Source organism: Felis catus, chromosome A1 (assembly GCF_018350175.1).
Source record: "Felis catus isolate Fca126 chromosome A1, F.catus_Fca126_mat1.0, whole genome shotgun sequence".
In the NCBI taxonomy this organism is placed as follows: Eukaryota; Metazoa; Chordata; class Mammalia; order Carnivora; family Felidae; genus Felis; species Felis catus.
In genome coordinates this window covers 198,972,487-198,995,342 of record NC_058368.1, presented here as the reverse complement: position 1 = coordinate 198,995,342, position 22,856 = coordinate 198,972,487, and the positions used below count along the sequence as shown (strand labels likewise).

Sequence of the window (22,856 nt, the reverse complement as noted above, 5' to 3'; positions counted from 1 at the left end):
ATGCTGGTGTTAGATTATGACTTTCAGGAAAAGGAGGTAATAAAAGCGTCGGGAGAAAGGTATTTGTCTGACATTGTGTCAGATTTCGTCAGGCCCATGAGCACCTTGAGAAGGAACAGCTGGGAGGAGCAGACTGAGAGCTTTAGCAGCATTTGGAAAGTTGCCATTATTTCTCCTTAGCTTTCTTAAAAAGCATTCATTTGGATTTTGTCTTTTACTTTTATTAGCTTAAAAAATTTTAGCAGATTGTCACACAAATGACATTATGGGAGATATTCACAATTTTGACGATTACTTTTCAAGCCATTCTTAGTGTTACTTTAATTATTCTAAACAGCATTTTGAAATCGTTTAGACGAATTGAAAATAAGATTCATTCTGAAGAAGTGATATGGAAAAGATATTCTTAGAGTCAGAATTTTAGAGCCAGAAGGGGACCTACAAATCGTCTGATTCAATCCTCTCATTTAACAGATAAGGAGACCATGCCCCAGTTGGGTGAAATGGCTAAACCCAAAAGTCAGCTAAGGTGATCTTGGGCGTGGACAGCGACTCCTAACACTGGCTTTAACTTTCTTCCTACTAATGGCCGAGTCCACACCGCCTGTCCTCCTCCCATGTCCACTCAAGGCTGCTCACAGTGACCACCCTGCTCATCCTCCCCAACACAGGACGGCAATCAAGCTGTCTGGCGGATGGTGACCCCTGGCAGGCAGCCAGGCAGTTGCTGTTTTCGCTCACCAAGGTTGCACGTGCATTTTACTTGCCTTTCCTTTGCTGCTTCTCTTTCTTCCAATTGTTACCAAATCTGATGCGACTTGGGAGTCCCAAACATCCAAAAGAGTGTTCGTGAATTTATGGATCATCCATACACTCAAGTCAGGAAACTGTTAAGTTAGACCTAACAACAGACTCAAATCACTCAAGAAGTGCTTCCAAGTGCCTTTTAGCGTTTTCATGGAAGTCTTCTGCAGCCTTCAATCTGTTTCCTCTTTTCAAGCATCGGTTTTCAAGATTTCTCTTTTTTTTTTTTTTTTAAAGTTTTTATTTTTGAGAGAGAGACAGAGTCTAAGCTGGGGAGGGACAGAGAGAGAGGGAGACACAGAATCCAAAGCAGGTTCCAGGCTCTGAGCTGTCAGCACTCAGCACGACACGGGACTCAAACCCATGAACTGAGAGATTGTGACCTGAGCTGACGTCCAGCTCTCAAATGACTGAGTCACCCAGGTGCCCCAGGATTTCTCAATCTTAACCTTTAACTTACTCATCTGCCATAAATGACTGATACTTCAACTTTTTTCTGGAACCCTTCTGTTTGTTTCTTGTGATTACTAACTTTGGGGCTTTATGCAAGTCACTTAACCAGTTCCCCTGGCGGGGGTGGGGGGAAGTGAGGGTACTGGATCTTAGGTCTAAGTCTCAGTAAGCACTGACCAAAAATGTGTTACGTGCCTAGAACCACGTGAGGCTCCTGGAAGCTAAGCATGGACAAGGAGCTTTGGGTCTTGCTGGACGGGTTTCGAAGCTCAAAATTAAAAAAAGCATGTAACAAAGACAGTGTGCAGGCCCAAGCAGAGTAACTCAAGGTGGTGTCACAGCCTGGGTTCAAATTCTGGCTTTGCCCTTTACTAACCACCTGGCCTTGGGTGCATTTCTTAACCTCTGAGCATTATTGAGTTCCACGCCCATGATCAGCACAGAGACAGGCTGATGGTAGCTCCAGCTCCTGGTGTCTTCACAGAGGAGGCAGGATTTCACATGGAGCTTTGACTACGGTGGGATTTGAATAGAGGACGCCGATTGCCAGAAAAGTTTTCAGGAGACGGAGAGTGACCTATGGTTTCTTAAACAGTTTAGATATAATTGAGGGTAGCATTTTAGGATCAGCACTAGATTTTTTTTTTGTTTTTTGTTTTTTGTTTTGTTAATTGCAAAGTAAACGTAAGCATTTAGATAGAAAAGCAATGTCCCGGCTATGATCTCTCTTTCTGTCAAGGATCCCTTGGTGGCTCAGATCTTTTTTCTTCACTTCTAATTATCCAAGCTCATTATGAAGTATAGATAAAGGATTAAAATCCAGCAAATCGTTTCAGGTTAAGAGAAGGAAGGGGCTTTGCTCAATTGCCTTTATAAATGTGAGACATAAATTGAGACTCAGCTTGGAGGATTTTATAAACAAATAGAGCCAAGGACCCAAATTCTGTAAATTATCACTGATACTCACTTGTACCTCCTCTCTCTCTCTAAACGTATGGATGTAATTATGCACCAAATGTGAAAAAAATATCCCAAGGACCTTGTTATTCCAGGAAACGGCTGCCAGCACGACCCGTTCAAGAAGAACATCATGTAATACTCAGCAGAGTTCACGCAAAGCTTCTGCACTGTCTCTTCTCTCGTTCCAGGTGTCTACACCACATAAAACTGACTGCCTAACCAATGCCCACTGCACATTCGGAATGAAATGATCTCCTACTGTAAAAGTGGTGTCAGCCAAACACCCACAATAGCTTGGATGTCTGCTTTAAGACTAATGAATTCGCCAGTTTGGATAGGGTCCACGTATTTATACTTCAGCAAAAAGCACTGTAATTCTGTTTCTGAAATTTTGTGCCTCTGTAAACAGAAATACTGAGTACCCAAGGAAGATCCTCGTTAAAGTTTTTATTCAGTTACAGGGAAACAATTCTCTTAGTCTCACTTATCGGGGCTAACTAGTTCTTTCTTTAGCTAAGCAGTACAGATAGAGGAAGAAGTTAAAAAAAATACATAAAAGCATGCAGATTAGTTAGATAGAAGCAAAGAGGGATGGGGGAAGAAGAGTAGTAAATATTATTTTTCCTTCGATGGGAGTATTTTAAAAACTAAATGCCTTGCCTTGAAAAGTCAAGAGTTATGTAAAATATTGGTGGTTGTAGTCATTTGAGAAAAGCACAACCAGAATGGGTTCCTCTTTTATGGGTCAAACACAAGTCAAGATACTTGTGAGTGCCCTTTACATCATTCAAAAGTTGTTATAAAAAATGAGCACATTAAAAACTGTATATAAAACTATAATACCGAGGCATGTGACTCTTGATTCGGGTTGTGAGTTCGAGTCCCACAATGGGTGTAGAGATTACTTAAAAAAAAATCTTTAAAAAAAAAATCCTAAAATACTATAGTTTGCTCACTACACGTTTGTTAGCAAATAATGACTCTTCTTACCCATCCACGGAATCAGAAGTAGGTAAACGATTTAAAAAATAGGTTCTTTTTTTCTTAATCATTGTGTAAGATTAATTCCCCTTTATTAAATTTGGATCCTAAAAGATAACTCTTTTGAGGGCAATATAAAAATAAAACATTGTACGTATAGCAGTGTTGAGGAACTTGGTCATGGGGGATGGGGTGGGAGGCAGAGGAGGCTGCCGTAAATGGGTGGATCCCACCATCAGGAGCTGATGCATATGCTAGTCTGACTTCTCAATCAAAGTGCGCTTGCCATGCACAAGTGTGGCCATGGTAAATGGAAAAGAAAGGCACAGCAAAGCTTATACTCTTCCACTGCAGAAAAGGAAAAAAAGTACAAGATAGTTTAGCATGGGCATTCTTTCTGCTAACCTAAAATGTTCTCTTTCTTTACACTCTGCTCATAGGATAGACTGATGCATTTACTATGAATTCCCCTTGTATTAAACACTAATGGGGAACCTAATAATTTCATAGGGAATTTCAGATTAAAGCCCAATGATACTAAATACCTTGAGAACCGTGCCTAAATATAGATTACCAGCACTGCTCAAATTAAATTTTTACTAACAAAATAAAAAATAAAATATTTTCATAATAAATCTAGTAATTGCACACCCACACAGGCTGCTTCTTGCTAACCCATGTATACTGTGTTGGCTGCTAGACAAAAAGAAAAAAAGAAAAACAAGACAAGAGGGTGGGGGGGGGAGAGGGACAGAGAGAGAGAGAGAGGGAGAGAATCTTTTATTGTTATAGCTCTTAAAACTTGAACATTATCTACAGATCTCCATCTTAATCAAGCAGCCTATGGTTTCTCTTCCTGTTAATAAAAACCAGCTGGTATCTCTTGGTCAGCTAAGAGATATCTTCAGGGCTGCTTGGATTTGGCATCTCCAAAGAGCCTGAGAAAGAAAAGGGTCACTTGAGAGAGATGAAATTTACCATCCTTTGGCAAACCTTTTCCTGCATCATGTAAGTTTCAATGAGCTTAATTAATATTCCATAAAAATAGACATTACGTCTAAATGCTGGAGATTCATTTAGTAGAAATGAGGCAGAGATGCTGCGTTTGGAACCGGAGTGCACTTCAAAACTAAGGAAAGGACACACTCTAAGTTGCTCATCCTTTCAGAGGAAATATTTTTGAAGGTCAATTAATGCACGTGCTGATGATAAAAGACATTTCTGTGAATAAAGTAACTATGGAAGAAACCACGGTCTCCTTTAAATTACCCAGAATCATACAGTATCATGCACACTTTTAACATTCAAACAGTTTCCTCATAGAAAAGACACAAATTGGTCTGGGGAGTTAGTCGTATTTATGCCGGTTTAATTCAGTGAAATTCGTTTACAATACAAGCAGTTTCAGTCTGTGGAAAGATTGTGTTATGGATTCCTTCAGGAGTTCTGGGCACCAGATCTGCCCTCTGTGTGTTTGTTTATTTACACCTAAAAAGGATTCTGTGAGAATAAATGATGAACTAACCACTGAAAACATGGAACACTTTACACCTTTTGTACACTAATGATTTCATAAATCATAACTGTGATCATGAAGGTCTCAAAATCAAGTCCTTATAAGTACATACAGTCCCTGCTTTATTTGGCTTATAAAGGGGAAGCAAAATTAATGCTAGCTATGTGCTATTAATCTATGCTATTGACAAACAGGCATGCGTTATAATGAAAGATTTAGGGGGAAGATTCTCCCAAATTCAATTTTTTCCTCCGCTTAGGGTTGCCGTTTCCAGCTCAGCCGACCTTGTGCCGTGTGATGCCAAGATGCCATTCACACAAGTTATTATGTGAACACTGTTCCCACCACTTCAACGAAGCATGAGTTGTATGTGCTTTGTTCTGTCGAAAGAAAGGATTTAAGATCTAATGAAAAATGAAATAATTTCATCAAGGTAGACAACGTGTTTGATGTAGCCCCTTACAAGTCGTTAGGGAGCTGACTTTTGTTTTTATATTATATTTTAGCTTTGAGACTTTTCGGCTTTAGGCGGGTATGCTCAAACTGGGACTTCATTTCTTCTACCTCTAGCCCACAAGCCTTTCTTTTTCTCAACTCCACTAGGTGGGCTTTGCTTAGAAGTGTCTTCCAAATAAGCCTGAAGGCCAGAGGACTGGGCTTGTGTCCTACATATGGTCTGAACTCTGCACACTTGGTACAGTGTCTACTTAACTGAAAAAATACTATTTGACGAGTGACGCTTACCTGTATCACCTACTGGCCTTAGGTCGCCCCTCAGCTTTATGATTATTTTACCTAACGCATGGTTTTTGGAGATTAGTCCACACTTTGATAGATCTCACAATTTAGTTTTGTAAACTGGTGTTTATATTCATTTGGTAAATCAAGAAGGGCACCCTTGGTGTCCAGGTATTGCTACGTTACAAACAAAAATCATAGCATGGATATTTCAAATGAATCTAAACCTTATAAGGAAGGGAACTTCCGCTTATTAAGAGAGAACCAGGATAAAGAATGCAGAAAACATATGCTTTTGGGGAGGGAGAAAGGAGGCAGCAGAAAAGTAAACTTTAAAATGCTTTGGGTACAAAGTCCTCCGAGAGAGCATAAACTGAACGGAACTGAGGAACGCCCACCAGCCCCTGGCCCTGCCAACAGCTCCCCCTTCATTGAAATGCTGTGCCAATGGCTTTTACCTCTGGCACACAGACCGGTTACAAAATGGACCTAACTATTCCTAATCCCAGGCTTTCTAAATAACAAATAAGCAAGGAAGAAAAAACCTTCGTAAGCGGATCACCATCTGGGTTGAGGAACAAATTTACGCCAATGAAGTGGTGCTGCAAAATTATAAACATTCTGGAAGACTCTGTGCCTTGATCAAAAGTACTGGGTGAAAGCCAAATTTGGAAGCTGAAAGCGGGATGCAGCCAATGTTTGTGGTCTTTATCGTTCACTGCTGTATTGGTTATAGATAACGCTGGACATGGTGGCAATGTGAACTTGATGAAGACTCTGGGATCGGAACAAGTGACTGGAATTGACCAGGCAGGCCACAGGGAACCGAGATGTGCACAGTCTAACTGTGAGATTGTCACAGATGAAGGGGCTCAATGGCATGTAAAATGTCGACCAGCTGGGATCCAGGACATGTAAAGCCCCCTCAGAAGACCCATTTCTAGCAAACAGAGCCCGTTCTCATCACCTCGCCTCCCAAATGTGTCCAAATTTGGGTACAGCTGGATTTATTTGAAAGGATTTATAGAAGCACAAAAACCTAAGGTCATAGTTATCACAGAGTCAATGTTGTGGTTTGTAACAAAAAAGCAAATGAAAAACTTTTATGGCATTACTTCTTGGGACAAACATCAGAGCCTTTTCCAAAACCAATAACCATACCCACCTTGCTTCATGCTCTCCAAAAATCTTTTAGAGACAGGCCAAGGAGGCATGGGGTAGAATTACCCCCTGAGAAAAGGGATTAAGTGACTCTAGAAGGAAAAGATATGGGGCATAGGGAGGGTATAGTTTGAAATCCTCACAGGTCTTGACTATCAAAAGAAAAGCTTTCGTTTTATCAGTAAAGATTAAGAAAAAGCATTCAAATATATCAGGATAAACCCTTCTTACAAAGCTGGTCTCAACATATATCAAGTTTAAGCATCTCTCCCAATGAGAATCCATTCTTTTTTCTAAGTTGCTTAGTTCGGTCTTAAGAAATGATGGCTCATATAGCATACTTTCACAATAACATTTGCAGAATATTTCCAAAAATCTGGTTTATTTAGCAATGCCCAAAGGCAAACTCTAGATTTTGAAGATTCCCAAAGTTATGAAAATGAGTACTGTGTGGGCAGACTCTATTAAGCTCTAACTCAAAATCAGTCAGGTTTGGTAAAATAATTTCATTTTCTTTTACTCTGGCAATTTTCATGAGAGGAAATCATTAAGATTTCACCTGGGGTTCTAAATAAACACTGAAATTATGATAGCTATTTAATGAAAGATTTTTTGATAGCTGTGCAGAGATATGTTTACTATGATCAGTATGTGCACTTAATCGATCTATTAAAATATCCCCTCTGGAGTCACTGAACCCTCCATTAAATCTTCAGTTATTTGTTACAACAGAACATCATGGGACAAGCTGCTTCTAGATGCCATTGTACCTGGAGGTGGACACGTTGGCAAACTCTATAAAGACAAATGCAGAATTCCTGGATGCCAGAGAAGCTGCCATTTAGCTCAAGGCTTCCTTGCTGTCATTTTGAGACATCTCAAGTATGCAACTGCACGTCAACTTAAAAGTATAATTATTTATTGTCTAACTGAAATTCCAGGGAGGACAGCATATAAATGGAGAAAGAAATGGAAACCCGGCCACATGGAGCTCTTAAATAAATTTAACAGCTGCCCAAAGACAGGAGATTTAAATAATTGTACATTAAACTCTTAGTATTCTACACATACATCATTCTCCTTCTCGTTTGTACGAAGACTAGTTCCAACAGAAGAAGGCCTTGAAGGATGTTATTACCCTTCTCCATCTATTAATAGAATAATGCAGTAGTCAAAGGACTTTCAAAAGATAAAAGCATCATTCTCTCTAAAGTTTCTGGACTCCTGCCGAAATCACAGTCATATTTTCATATTTGTCAGCTCAAAGAGACTCTTTTATAATAGCAAATAAAAATTAAGTGTTCGCACTGGGCTTCAAAGCAAAATTCTTTCAGTGATGATGCATAAAAGCACAGTATACATCTTTCTTTAGGAAGGTTTGCTGCCTCAAATTCAATATTCAAACTGGTAACATCACAGAGTTAAAACACACTGGGACAATGACTGCTATGATCCGACAGAAAAAAAAAATTAGGCTAATTATGCAGCAAAGAGTTCTCACATGGGTGAATCCAGAGCCCTTTCCCAGAGGTGGCGTTTACCCAAAATGTCCTTAATAAAGACATGAAACTGAAGACTGAACAGGGGTAGATAAGGAGAATGGATCACAGTTAGGACTCCTGTTCCCACTTGGTAGGTACAGAGCAGTGTCTGGGTCAAGAAGCAAACTCTTTAATAAACAGATGTTTAAAAAAAAAAAAAAAAGAAGCTACTAAATAATGCCAGCCCCTTGGGTGTTGCTTGTTTCTTGGTAAACATACTCACATTTTAGCACTTTTTCTTGGATTACTTTCCCACCTACTGAAGGAGTTGTTTTCTTTACACCTACTCTCATCCAGGAATGGTGTCTGCTAATAAGCAGATCCATGCTTGTGGGGAATAAAAGCGGTGAGAAGTTGTCGATTTAAATAGTTTCAAGTTATTGACCAAAAAGCAAATAAATACTGGCGGAACCCTTTTCAGCTACTAGCCAACTTGAGACTACGAAGAAGCAAGCCTGCCCCGTTTGGAGGTGTTTAGCACACACCGTTCTTTTGAGTTAGCACGGTTGGTGGACTTCTACGCTGCAAATAGAACGTCAGCGCCTGGGAGAGCGCCCAGCACATAGAAACTCTCCACGACAATGAATGGAATTTATTCATGTCTGATTTGCACTTTGATAGCCACATTCCTCCAAAGCAAATACCAACACCACCACAGATCTTAGATAGTTACATTCATTTGTAATCTCAGAAAAAAGAAAATAAGAGGAAAAGATAAAAAAATCTTTTATGAAAGAATCAATGTTCAAAAAGAGATGCATATGTAGACCTAATCAAACAACAATTTATGTTACATATAAATATCAAGAAATATTGTTCGATTAGGTCTATAATAAGTTATCATACACAAAATTTCTCTCTATAAATATCTTCATGTTAGGCCTCTTAGAAATAATGATCACAAGTAGGCAGTGGAGGGCAAAAGCTATTACCTGTTTCACACTTGCCCCTGTTGAGTGCATTACATAGTTTTGTGTATTTGCCCTCGACAACTTTATGATTTTGATGTGGCTGTGCTGTTATGGTTTAACAATGCTCAGAGGAAGGGTAAACAATTAGCCCAAAGTCACACACTGACAAAGTCGTAAAGCTGAGCTTTAAACCAAGAACTGTCTGACTGTAAAACCTATATGCATAGCTGTGCACTTGTGTCTAGCCTGGAAAAATTGGACTATTAGGGCAACCGCATTGACATGGAGTTTCAACCTTGGTTGTGCCATTTGCTACCTGTATGATACCGCACAGACCTGTGTGCATCCTTATCTGAATATATACCTATCTTTCAGGGCTGCTGTGGGAATTACAGACGGTGCCTATAAAATATGTGATAGCCGCTATTGCTGTTACCATCATTACAAGGAATGTAGAATTGTGCAATTCATGGGAGGCTGAATGCCCAATGTTCCCACTGCTTGGTGCTTTCATCTGCATATAACCTGACGATGGGACTCAGTTAGCAGTGAGAGTTCCTCTGCTAGGGTTGGCTAAATGAAAAGCTGGGCCCAGAGCTCTGCTTCCTTGCCCAATGGTATTTCCACCACCCTCTGCTACCTCTTACTTGTTTTACTTTAAAAAGACTAACCGAATCCCAAAGGTTGCTAATCAAATCCAAACCAAATAAGGAAAGGAACTGTTCCTCCTTAGCAAGGAACCATAAAATAGGAATGCAGAAAACACATGCTTTTGGAAAAAAATCAACAGAAAAAACTCAATACTCTTTGGGTACAAATTCCCCCAAGGGAACACAGACCTGACAGAACTGAAAAAAACACCCACTGAAAGTGAACTCTGCCAAGAGTTCTCCCTCCCCAGAGGTTCAGTGTCAATGGCTTTCACCTCTGGCATGATGACCAATTACAAAATGGGCTTTCTATTCCTAACCACAGATGTCCTAAATGACAAATTAAGTGTCCAGGAGATAAAAGGTTATCATGGAATAAGTACAGTGCACACACGCACACACACACATGTACACGCACACACACACAGCTTGACACGGGGTTATTAAAAAGTCTTATTTGGTTTTTAGCACATTTACAATGATTCTTCTTTTCTAGGATAACTCTCAGATCAAGAATTTAAACAACTTCTAATACTTAAGAGAAAAGCCCCTCATGGAAGTACAAAATAAGAATCGTAGTATCAATGACACCAAGTATGATGTGCCAAGTCTGAGCAGTCAGGGCTGGCTACGGAACGGCAAAGAGAGCACAGGGGCTTTAAGGGACTTCCCAGCTCAAACCGTGCACAACCAGTACAAGAGCAATATCCCCACCACTCGAGGGTAAACAATTCCCAGGGCTGTTCCTATCAAGGTCAGATCTATGTTCATACTCATTCTCATGACAGTAGAGATAACGGTCAGTGTTCATTATCAGAGATACACACACTACTAAAATGCTGAAATAATTGTCTCTTGATCCACAGGATTGTTAAAATAAACACCCTCAAACAAAAGAGTATGGTCTTCACAGTTTAAGAGCTTATAAGCATGCAACATGTTTTATTTTGCTGTCATTTCTTATCTTTTCCTCTTTTTATTTTTTTAAGTCACAAAGGCAGTTTGTTCACATTTCCTCTTGGGTAACATGAAAAATAGAGAAAAATTTTAGACTGGCGTATAATGCCTACAACACCAAGAACATGTGGTGAGCAACAGAAGTACAATGCTACACACTTCCTTTAGGAGACCTCCTCACCACACGTGTGGGTAAATACTCTTACTTTTCTTTGCAAAGAATTAAGAAGTCAAATCATACTTCCAAAACAGCCTGCATATATTTTCTTCCTGACCACCATTACATTATTTTGCACACATCAATCTTTTGTCCAAGATGTTCCAACCATTCTCTTCACCAGGTTGTTTAAACATTAAAAAAAAGTTCTTATTGGTGTTTGTGATACCCATTGCTTTCTTGTCTGACCACATTAGCCTCAGTTTACCCTTTCTGTAGTGAATCAGAATGAATGAGAATTATTTTTTTATGGTTATGTCATCCTTCCCTATTTATCCACACAGATTTCTCAACATCATAAAACTACACTAAAATTCTTTAAGGTATTAGAGATTTCTTCTAGGTTAGTCACCGTAAAGACTCTTAGACTCACACTCAAATGATATTTTGGTTACATTTCTTCCAGAATATATTTCCCTCAACTACCCAAATTAAGTATATTTCAAGCATCATTACCTGGATTAGGTTTAGGAAGAGCTCCAAATGCATTCATTGTCATGGTGAATAAAAAGGCAATTGTTATTTTTCTTCTAGTACCTTGACCTTTCCTTTCACTTAGAGAACTATTGTTTGCCAATAATTTCCTTATGAAAGTATTTCCTATCTTCCGCATCTTCCCATAGTCTTATATTTCATGTTAATGCTTGTATGTCAGTTTCCATCTTACTGACATTACAGTTTGTTAGCGATGCCATTAACGTTTTTCTCTTGTTTAAGGTTGCCTTCCTTCTGGTTTCCTTGGGTTAAAAGTTATATTGTTTGAATTAGTGCACACATTCACCTTAAAAAAATTTAAGTCACATTACTTAATCTTTGCAAGTTTTTTGGTATTACAGAAAATTTCTGCTTGAAACTCATGAGAATGGATTACTCAAATATATTTACTTCCCACCAATATCCTGTTTCTAACAGTCATTTAAACAAAGACAAAATGAGTTTGGGGACCACTGGCTGGATACAGATCATCCCAAAGGCATCTTAGCCCTTTAAGATTCTAATTCTCTCAAAAATTAAGAAAAATAGCCAATAGCATTTTAGTTATTAAAAAATGCAAATAGTTTAAATGTGAACTGAGTATTTCTTAGGAAGTCCATCTTCCATATCACTCGTTTCTCTTCTTTCTAGAATATATAAAGGCTATACTGAAAGTAAAAAGCAATTTCAACAACATAAGTGATAATAAGCATGGCTTTTGGACTAAGGAAAATATTCACTCATAATATTTCAGTTTTACAAATAAAAAGTTAGATACTATATCACTCATGATTCCCAATATTCTTTCCATTTGAAGTCTACGGGTTAATATTCATACAAGACTAAAATTAAGCACTATAGGATACTAATGAATATGCACAGAAATCTGTAATTTAAATGTGTTACCCAGAGATTTATCCAGGAAAAAAAAAAAAAAGAAACATTTTGGGTTTTGCTTGAAATAAAACAAAGGCCTTAATTTTTAAAACCAGACCAACCAGTGCTACAGTACTGCTTAATTCCACAGGGACACAGTAGATTTGCATTTTCTTAACTTGTTGAAAGAAAAAAAATCCATAAACTTTTCCCTCTACCTTTGAGCAATTTAATAAAATCAAACTTTGAAAGAGATCAAGAGTAGAAATCAAAGTGCCAAAGATGGCTAAGAAAAAGCCAGCTTCTCTGGTGGGAGTTACTTATACATATCTGAAGAATTTTTCCTCAACAAGAAATGAAGTTAACAGGAATTCACTCATTATGCATGGTCTAGTATAGTATTAAATGCCCATAGGTTATTTCTAAACTTTCATAGACACAGAAGTTGGATGTCATGCTTTTACATTTAATAGAGAACAATTAAGTATTTTAAAAAAGGGGGGGTGGGGGAGAAAAACACACACACTTCACTTATGCCCATAACTTCTGGAACTTTTAGGTTTCATATGAAAAATAGAAAAAGCATTTCTAATGTGATGTCAATTCTTTTGAACTTCCAATAATTTGAATGTACACTGAACAGCCAATAGTTTAATAATCACATAATGCAGCTGACTTAATTCTCAAAATGTCTTCATAGCTTTATTCTGTAAAAACAAACTATTTCGTCAAAAATTATACTAGGTCGGGCTTTTACAAGAAAAGTTTATTATATTGCTCATTAAAGCTTAGTGATTAATTACCAAGGTTAGTCCATGAGGTTCCTTTGAACGTTTGTGAGATGAATATTTTATTACTTATTTTCATAATAATGAGTAGATTTGACAGATTTTTACCTTACTAAATCTCACTGGTTTATTTCTCAATGTGATTTTTTATTAAACCCAAGTATTAGTCATTCTTTGCTTCTTTTCCTCTCCTCCTCATTCTCCTTTCCTTCTACTTCTGTAGGATTTTTTAAAGGACTTAAAATATGAAGAAATCTAACATTACACATCATTACACAATAAAATGTGCCCACAATCCTTAAAAAAAAAAAGATTATGTATACAGAAATACACGGAAAACTTGCTGTTCTTAGAAAAGAACGGAATGGAACAGATAAATAAATTTCCACATCTGAGGAAGGGTTTTTTCTTCTTTAAGGAGGTTGGGTAAGTTCATGCAGAAAAACCCTACAGAATTGGCTTGTCATTAAAAATAAACGAAGCAAGGATTATTTGATTTAAATTGTTTTCTTATGAGTTGAAGTTTTTCAAGGTTTCAGCCAAGTACATGAAGGTAAGTGATGCCTACTTCTGGTTTTGCCAAAGAACGCTAGAAATTACAAATTCCACTGGCTCCAGTGAATCTCAAACCGGATCAATTGTCTATAATTGGCAACCATAGAACCCTGGCCAGTCCAAGATCACTTCACATCTGAACTATTAGGTAAGAGCAAGCCAGATCCATGTTCCTGATGAGGCACAGGTTATGTATTTGGTGGTTCCTCTCTGAGTTATCCCTGTCTCTTTCTTAGCTTCCCTGCACCAGCAACTGCCTCTTAGTGCCTAACTGTGGCTGGTGTTGAAGAGAGAGAATTGTACAGACACTGTCTACCGAGAGCTTGAACTCTAAGAGTGGTATCACAGATAAACATGTTCAAGATTTCCAGACAATACAACTGAAACATGCCAATAGAAAGAGAAATACTGCTTGTGTCACATATGAGACCAGGATAATCTCAGAAGTAGAAAGTAACTGATTCGAAGAGAGAAGGTTTTGGGGCACCTGGGTGGCTCAGTAGGTTAAGCGTCTGACTTTGATTCAGATCATGATCTCATGGTTCATGGGTTCGAGCCCCACATCAGGCTCTGTGCTGACAGCTCAGAGCCTGGAGCCTGCTTCAGATTCTGTGTCCTCTCTGCCCCATCTCCACTCGTGCTCTCTCTCAAAAATAAACATTAAAAAAAAGAAGAAGAAGAAGAAGAGAGGAGGTTTTATGAAGGTATAGAACAATGTGCAGGGGGGCTGGGCCACAGTAAGTGATTAAAGAAGGTAGGTTGCCATTCTAGGTTGCCCATGCATCAGCTTAGGGATAAGGGAAATATACCCAGATGTGGAAGTTGGGGTAATTTCACACAAAGAATCACTTATGTAGTATTTTTAAAGTGTGAACTAAAAGAAAGTTGCAGAAAGATAACCAACACAAAATAATATACCCCAACTTTAAAACAGCAGTCACCTCTTAGAAGGCAGGGAGGAGATGGAATCAAATAGTTACTTATCAAGTTTCTCTTTAAAAAATAACCATGAAATATATTTGGCAAGATATCAACATTTATTAAGACTGTGCAGTCTGTTATGTTCTTTTGTGTGAATTACAGATTTCATAATCCAAAGGAAAAATGTATATGTAGGATTTGCAAACAAGGAAAAGAAATACATAAAAATAATCATTGAAGCTATATCAAGATGAGAGGGTAGTGAATGGTTTTATTTTTCTTCTTTTAGCTTTCAAATTTTTTTGTAATACAATTGTAATTAGCATTGCTATTTCCTGAAATTTCTGGCTCTTTGCATGTGGATGCCTTGTAGAAGCATGGGGTCAGGTGCCCTACAGCTGGGTGGGGCCATGTGCCAAGTACTGAAGAAGAAATTGTTGAGTGGAAGTGGGAAGTGCAGAGCTTCATTGTCAGGGCAAAACTCTGACAGCACAAGTGTTATGTCTGCATGTGTTCATGCAAATTGGGGAGGGGCAAATGTGTGGGGGGGGGAGGGAGGGAGGGAGGGAGGGAGGGAGGGAGGGAGAATCTTAAGCAGACTCCACACTTAGCTCAGAACCTGATGTGGGGTTCCATCCTGTGACCCTGGGATCATGACCTGAGCCAAAATCAAGAGTTGGACGCTCAACTGACTGATCCACTCAAGTGTTCCTCACTGCCTAGTTTTTAAGAAAAACCTTTTTTAAGTGGGAGAAGATAGAATTACTAAATCTTTTGAGAGCCACTTATGTGATAGCGCTATTTCGAGTGCTGAGGATATAACGCAGCCATAACAGAGGAGGTCCCTGCTAGCCTGGAGGTACCATTCTAATAGGATGACTGAATGTATGCAAGTCAATCAATTGAAAAAAAGAACATATATAAAATAAAATTTCAGATGATGGTAAGTGCCCTGAAGAAAATTAAAGCATATTAAGAAAACAGAGCTTTTTTGGAGGCAGGAGTGTCTGGGACAGCTGTTTTTGATAGGATATCAGGGAAGCCTTCTCTGAGCAGGAGTGAGCAAGACATTCACAGGAAGATTAGGTTAAGAGTGTTCATTTCAGGTCTGCTTTTCTTCTTTATTACAATGAAATTTTATCTATCAAAACAATCAAACAAAAATATGTTAGAGAGTCATTGTAACTGGAACTTAGCTAATGATGTAGAAAGCAGAAGAAAAGGAAGTCAGAGAGCTAAGCAAGGGCTACATCACTTACGACCTGGATCAAGGGAGTGATTTATTTTCTGTGTGATGAGAAACCACGGCAAAGTTCTCAGAAGAGGAGTGACATAATCTAATTTCATACTGCAAGATCATGGGCTTCTGTGTTCAGAATGCAAGCAGGTAAGAATGGGGACAGAGACCAGGTAGGAAGTAGTCACAAGGGTCCAGGTGGGAACGATGCTAATACCGTAGACCAGTTTAGGATATATCTTGAAGATAAAACCAAGTGGTCTTGCTCATGTGGAGGGATGAGGAAAACCAGTGCCTGGGAATTGGGTAAATGGGGGTGGGACATGGAAAGCATGCTACTTTTACGAAGATAGAAAACATTGCAACAGGAGCTGGGCTTGGGCAGGAATGGGGTGGGCAGAAGGCCAGAAATCTTCAGGCCTTAAATGTAAGATGCCATCAGACAAACATTGGGAAGCTGAGGAATCATGGGAATAGTGTGGAAGGTGCAGCTATAGATATAAAGGTAGGAGTCATCAGTGTATTTGAAAGCACCAGAAAAGAAGATCAACCTGGGATATGCGTGTGCCTGGAGAAGAGGTCCAAGAAATGAGGCCCACATTCCAACATGTAGAGGCGAAGAAAGTCCTTCAGAAAAGGATGGATCAACTATGGACTGCTCAGGAGTCAAATCATAAGACGTCTGCCTGGTATGGCTTCAAGAGGAAATAGAGACAGCAAACAAACAATAAATATTCTCTCCAGGAGTCTTACTACAGAGGTGTGCTTGCAGAGTCAAGAAAGGAGCTGGCTGGAGTAGGGGTACGGGGGTAGAAAAGAATTAAAAAAACACTTAATAGGCCACATAACAGCATTTTGTATCCTGACTGGATCCACTGACAAGGCCGTAAAGAAAGCGTGACTTCAGTAGATGAAAGGGAAAGGGATTCAGCTTCAGGCAGAGCGTGAAGTAAGCTACTAGATTTGGGGGAAGATAAAAGCTCTTTTCTGATGGTGTCCATTTTCTCAGTGAGAGAGGCAGCAGGGTCATTCACTGAGAAGGGGAAGGGGATGTGGGAGGCTTGTGGCAGGAGAGAAAGTATGAACTGGTCCTCCTCAGAGCACTGACTAGGGAAATGCAGGAGGATTGCCAGGATATTTGGGGCCACTAGGGCCTTACAGTTATCAGTCAGGGCTGCTGCCGATTTTTCCTCCTGCCATGCTTGGCTATTCAGATGCAGGTGTGGAGGGAGCTGAAAACCAGCATGTGGCTGTCAAGGTTCTAGGGACTGAGAATGAGGTTTAAAGGTGGAGCAGCTCTCCTAGTGTTGTCGCCAGCAGACAGCACTGTCTAGTAGACAACATGGCCTCAGAGGGAAGCCTAGGTGGAATGCAGGGAAGAGCTCACAGAACCGAGAGTCTGGGGAGCTGGATGATTTTCTACCTGGAGGCCAGATTCCCCAGAATGACAGACTGAGCCACGGGGAGAAGGGTGAGACCTGTTACTCTGAAGTGTCAATGAATGATGGGCAGACCGAAGAGAAGGTTGCAGAGAATGTGTCCAGCAGGACAGCAGGTAGAATGGTGTAAGGGCTTAGGACACAAAGGAACTGGGACTGATTGATTTAGACACAGACGGCGAGTGGGGGAAGGGCAGAGAGAGAATTCCAAGCAGGATCTGTGCTGTCAGTGCAGAGCCTGATGCAGGGCTTGGTCTCACAAACTGTGAGACCATGACTTGAGCCGAAACCAAGAGTCGGACGCTTAACCGACTGAGCCACCCAGGCACCCCTGGGATTTTTAACTGGAAGACAAATGGTCTGAATGTGAAAGTAGGGCAAAAGGGAGATAGCTACCCTGACTCCTGGTCCTGTGGTACGTGGGCTACAGAAGGTAAAAGCCACGAAAGGAGAAGCACAGCAAGTGAAGGACAGAGAATGAACTCAGGTCCCTACAAGGATCTTGCAGGGCCTCAGATCTATGTGGTAAACACCACCATGCCTGGCACATGGCCAAACACATAATGGGCCTTGAATAAATACTTGGGTTTTAACTAAAAGGAGTTTGAAAAGATTATCAATTCCACAGACAGACAGCCGAGATATGAGGCTTTAGGGAAAGTCCAGAAGGGAGTGGTCAAATAGGTTGAGCAAGAGACTTGGAATATACGAGGAAAGGGATGAAACAGAGAAATGACCTAATCCTCTAGTGGGTGGCTCCCCAATGCACCCTCAGCTATTTTCTACTTCAGTCCCAGATCCTTTTCCTTGATTTTTGTGTGTGATACATGTATTCCCTTCTAGACTTTTAAATTCTCTCCTGCACCCATCAGTAATTCATCAGCTCAGGTACCATTTCTTTTGTTCATCACTGTTTACCTAAGGCCCAGCAAAGAGTCTGGCAGATGTAAGGTGCTCAAAGAACAGTGAGTGAACAGAGTGGAGACAAGAAAAGCATGGTCAGAAGTAGCCCCGTTATTACGTTACGTTACGTTAACATTTACCCAGAGGAAGGCTGGATACCTGTGGATCCCCTCTTAGGCAGGGACTTGACACTCCTACAAGAAGGGATGAGGAAGGAATGCTGAATGTTGACTCCTTGGCCACAGGGAGGGAAGCTTGCAGCCTGTGGCCCCAGGGCTAAGTAGCACTTGACTGTGGGCCAGGCCAGGGAGTGGCCAGGGAAAGATGGGGACAGCTCTCTCTTCTCTACTCACCCAATCTTTTTTTTTTTTTTTAATTTTTTAATGTTTATTTTTGAGAGAGGGAGAGAGACAGAGCGTGAGTCAGGGAGGGGCAGAGAGAGAGGGAGACACAGAATCTGAAGCAGGCTCCAAGCTCTGATCTGTCAGCACAGAGCCCGATGCGGGGCTTGAACCTAAGAACCACGAGATCATGACCTGAGCCGAAGTCAGATGCTCAACTGACTGAGCCACCCAGGTGCCCCACCGCTCACCCAACTTCTAAGTCCTGCCTCAAATACAGACTGTGACCTCATCCCTAAGCAACTCCATTCCATCCACCATTGTCCCCCGGGTGCTCTCCACTTCCTGTCCCTGCACACCACCACGGTTTCCTCTAATCCTCACTTCAGCTCTGCTATTACTTTGCAGCTGTGAACATGGACATATGTGCTGTTTATGGAGTACACACACGTAAATTAGACGTACAATGACATCAGTCCGTTTATCTTTTCGATGATAAATTCTTAGAACCAGGAGTTTGCAGTCTCCTTCATGTAAGCTTTGGTTAGTTAACTCAGTTTGTTTAGGTCAAGCTTACGGATTTAACCTCTAAATGGATCATCTGATTTTGTTTTGCTTCTCTGCCTCAAACTACATCAGATTCAGGCATTCCCAGCTCACTGAGAAGTGTTAAACAGAGAGAAAATAATATAGGGGAAAAATGAACATTTTGATAAAAATTTCCCACTTTACTACTGCAAACATCATAAGTTAAAAAGAACAGCAGTGAAATTCCAAAGCACCTGAAAAATGAGTTGAGAAAACAAAAATGGTTTATATAATCTAAAATTCCCGACTGCAGAAATATGTAAATATGTATTTAAACTTGAAATATATGGCCATTCCTATTAAATGTAAAGTCAAATAAATTTATGTTAAAGTAAAATGTACTCTCCTCATTCCACTAACCATAAACACAGAAAAACTTTAGAGCCGGGAAGGCCCTTGCAGGCCAGTCCCTCATTTTGTGAAGTTAACTAGAGCCCCCAGAAGGGTTACGGATGTACTCGGCATCAGGCAGCAATGTGAGGGGGCAGTGTGGGCAGAGACACCACAGCCTTTGGACACAAACCAATCTGCATTTGACCTTGACCTTCCACCCTTAGTTGTGTGACACTGGGAAACTTCCTTTTCTCAAAGCTCGGTTTCCTCATGTGTGAATTAGCAGTAATATCAGCCATGGGAGACCGAAGAACATGGGGAAGATTTGGGTATGGTGTTCTTAACTTGGATGGTTTCTGTTAACATTTTTTCCCTTTTTTTTTTTTTATTTAAAAAAAAATTTTTTTTTCAATGTTTTTATTTTTATTTTTGGGACAGAGAGAGACAGAGCATGAACGGGGGAGGGGCAGAGAGAGAGGGAGACACAGAATCGGAAACAGGCTCCAGGCTCCGAGCCATCAGCCCAGAGCCTGACGCGGGGCTCGAACTCACAGACCGTGAGATCGTGACCTGGCTGAAGTCGGGCGCTTAACCGACTGCGCCACCCAGGCGTCCCTTCCCTTTTTTTAAAACAGTGATTTTAAATTTATTTCATAATGCTTTTGGGGAAAGGTTCTAGAATCTAACTCTATTCTGCCATCTTGGCCTAAAAGTTCTGTGCTGGGTACTTCTCATTTATTTTCATACTTAATATTTTAAAGTGGTGCCCAGGAGTAGGAAGACTCCATGAAAAGACTGGGTTGAAGATGGGAAAGTTAGATGGACAAAATCCTTAAAACTATTGCTAGCTGTGGGGCGGCTGGGTGGCTCAGTTGGTTAAGTGTCTGACTCTTGATTTTGGCTCAGGTCATGATCTCCCTCTTCATGACTTTGAGCCCCATGTCGGGCTCTGCACTGATGCATGGAGACTGCTTGGGATTCTCTCTCCCTCTCCCTCTTTCTCTCTTTCTCTCAAACAAACACATTAAAAAACAAAAACAAAAACAAAAACCAACCATCACTAGTAGTGCCCAATTTTGGAAAAATAGATCTGAAGTAGTATTCAGGCAACCTGAGGCAAAGATGGAAAGATCCATCCAGAGTATAAACCCCTGTTCCCTTCCCTGCCATCACAAGATCTTCTCAGACACAGAAAAGCAAATCAGGGATCACCATTTTGGTTTTCCACGCCTGGATGGAAAGGAGAAGAAAAGGGATATGAGTCATAATCAAGCAAAGCTAATTAACTACAGCCCAGCTTCATTACACCACTACATGTAGAAGTCTAACAAATTCAATCATGTATGTGGGATCTCATTATGGTGAGCTTAATGAAATAAGGACAAGGGTTGGGATGAAGGAAAGAGGATAGCCCATGTTCGACCTGACTGGGTAAACATGGGTGCACTAGCCTTTATCAGAGTTTACTGTATCTTAAGAGATAAACAAGGGTTTAATCAAAGAGAAAAATAAAAAAAGATCTGAATAGGAGTATGCGAGCATGTATGAATGTGTGTATTAGGGTGGGGAGAGAATAGGAACAAGGTGTGAAGAACCCCAGGTGAAGCTCCCTTCTCCTGTGGATTAAGGATACTGTTGCTAGGGGTGCTTGGGTGGCTTAGCTGACTGAGGCATCCTACTCTTGATTTCGGCTCAGGTCATAATTTAGAGGCTTCGTGGGTTCCAGCCCCACTTTGGGCTCTGTGTGCTGAGCATGGAGCCTGTTAAAGATTCTCTCTCTCTCTCATTCTCTCTCTCTCTCTTCCCTGCTCACTTGAATGTACCCTCTGTCTTAAATAAATAATAATAATAAAAAGACACCATTGCTAAAGCACACAGGTTTCCTGTTTAATCCATCAGTTGAGAAAGGACAGAAACACCTTTTGGAGAGAAGCAGAGTTTGGCAAGGGAAGGAAACACCAGGGGATTATCTTCTTGGTTAAACAAACAAACAAACAAACAAACAAACAAACAAACAAACTGGGCTTGCTATCACGTCCTTAAATTGGAGGGGTAATCAAAAGTCAGAGAGAAGAGGGGTGGCCTGGGTGGCTCAGTCAGTTGAGTGTCTGACTTTGGTTCAGGTTATGATCTCACGGTTTGTGGGTTCGAGCCCCGTGTCCTCTGTGCTGACAGCTCAGAGCCTGGAGCCTGCTTCAGATTCTATGTCTCTCTCTCTCTGCTCCTCCCCTGCCCTCTCTCTCAAAAATAAACAAACATTAAAAAAAATTTTTTTTTAAATCAGAGAGAAGAAATCCCCATCTCCTTGCTACTACAGAGATACAAGAATACTTAGATCAAACCTTGATGCAGAGCATTTCACACAATGACTGAGAGAAAGCGAAGTCCAGATCCTGCACCCAGCTATGCAAGCCCCAGTTCAACTCACTGCACCCTTGCCCTAGCACACGGCCTCAGGTCCTCAAATCCTCAACTCAATGAACCTCCAGTGAAAAGGCAGGAAAGTCTCATCAGAGAGGGCAAAAAGGAAAACATGGCCAATTTATCAACCCTACAGAGGAAAGAGTTCTTTAAAAAAAAAAAAAACAAAAATTTTTTTTGACATTTATTTATTTTTGAGAGACAAACCACAAGGAGGGGAGGGGCAGAGAGAGAGAGACAGAGAGAGAAAATCTGAAGCAGGCTCCAGGGTTCAAGCTGTCAGCACAGAGCCGGACACGGGGCTTGAACTCACAAACTGTGAGGATCATGACCTGAGCCAAAGTTGGATGCTTAACCCACTGAGCCACCCAGGGGCCCCAAAGAGAAGTTCTTAATTGAGCTGTTTAAACTTAAGTCAAACAAAGAGAAAAGAGTATGACAACAGAGCAGGAAGACAGGAGCAAAGGAACACTGAAAGACAGGGAGGGGTGGGAAGCAGATACGAGTCCATTTGGGAAGAAACTATAACCCCTATTCTCCCCCTTCCCCCATCTCCACGAGCACAGCACACTACAGACTAAAGAAAATAAGAATTACATGAGACCTCAAATACGCTAAAAGAATGAGGTAAAGAGCAAGACTGCAGAAGGGAAAGATGAATGGACACGATAGTACCATTGCAAAACTAACAAACCAGAAAAGCAGCAGAATAAGCACAAGTGAAAGAATTAGTGATGTGCCATGAAACCCTGGAAAATTGAGATGATGACAGAGAATGAACAAGATAATGATGGATTAAGGCAGCTCAGGAATGGAGGACAGATCATGACAAACCAATGACAGTGTCCTACATAGATTCCAAACTTAATAGTAGGTCCCTTAGCAAATATCAGTGAACTTTTCCCCACCTAACCTCTATCATCATTTATGTCAAAGCAATGTTCTATGGTTCTTTACTTGTTACACAAGTAAACAGTAAAAAATAAACCATAGGCTCGGCAAAATTTGTCCTGATGTCTATTTTGTAGGCTTATAGATCTGGCATTTGCCTAGTAGTGGCTCTCCTGAAGAGAAGCACTGGAAATGCAGTC

The 22,856-nt window shown here is 40.5% G+C and overlaps 1 protein-coding gene across 6 annotated transcripts in view; it reads right to left on the bottom strand.

Annotated features, from left to right (window-relative positions):
* ARL15 (ADP ribosylation factor like GTPase 15) overlaps positions 1–22,856 on the bottom strand; it is a 405,200-nt gene that overhangs the window by 35,913 nt on the left and 346,431 nt on the right. Inside the window, exon 6 of one of the 6 annotated variants that reach the window (XM_045037220.1) lies at positions 1,920–5,094. The exons of the other annotated variants lie outside the window; for them this stretch is intronic. Coding sequence (XP_044893155.1) covers positions 4,990–5,094 — 105 coding nt within the window. The 3' untranslated portion in view covers positions 1,920–4,989. Of the gene's footprint in view, positions 1–1,919; positions 5,095–22,856 lie in introns of those variants that run through there. 6 annotated transcript variants of the gene reach the window in all.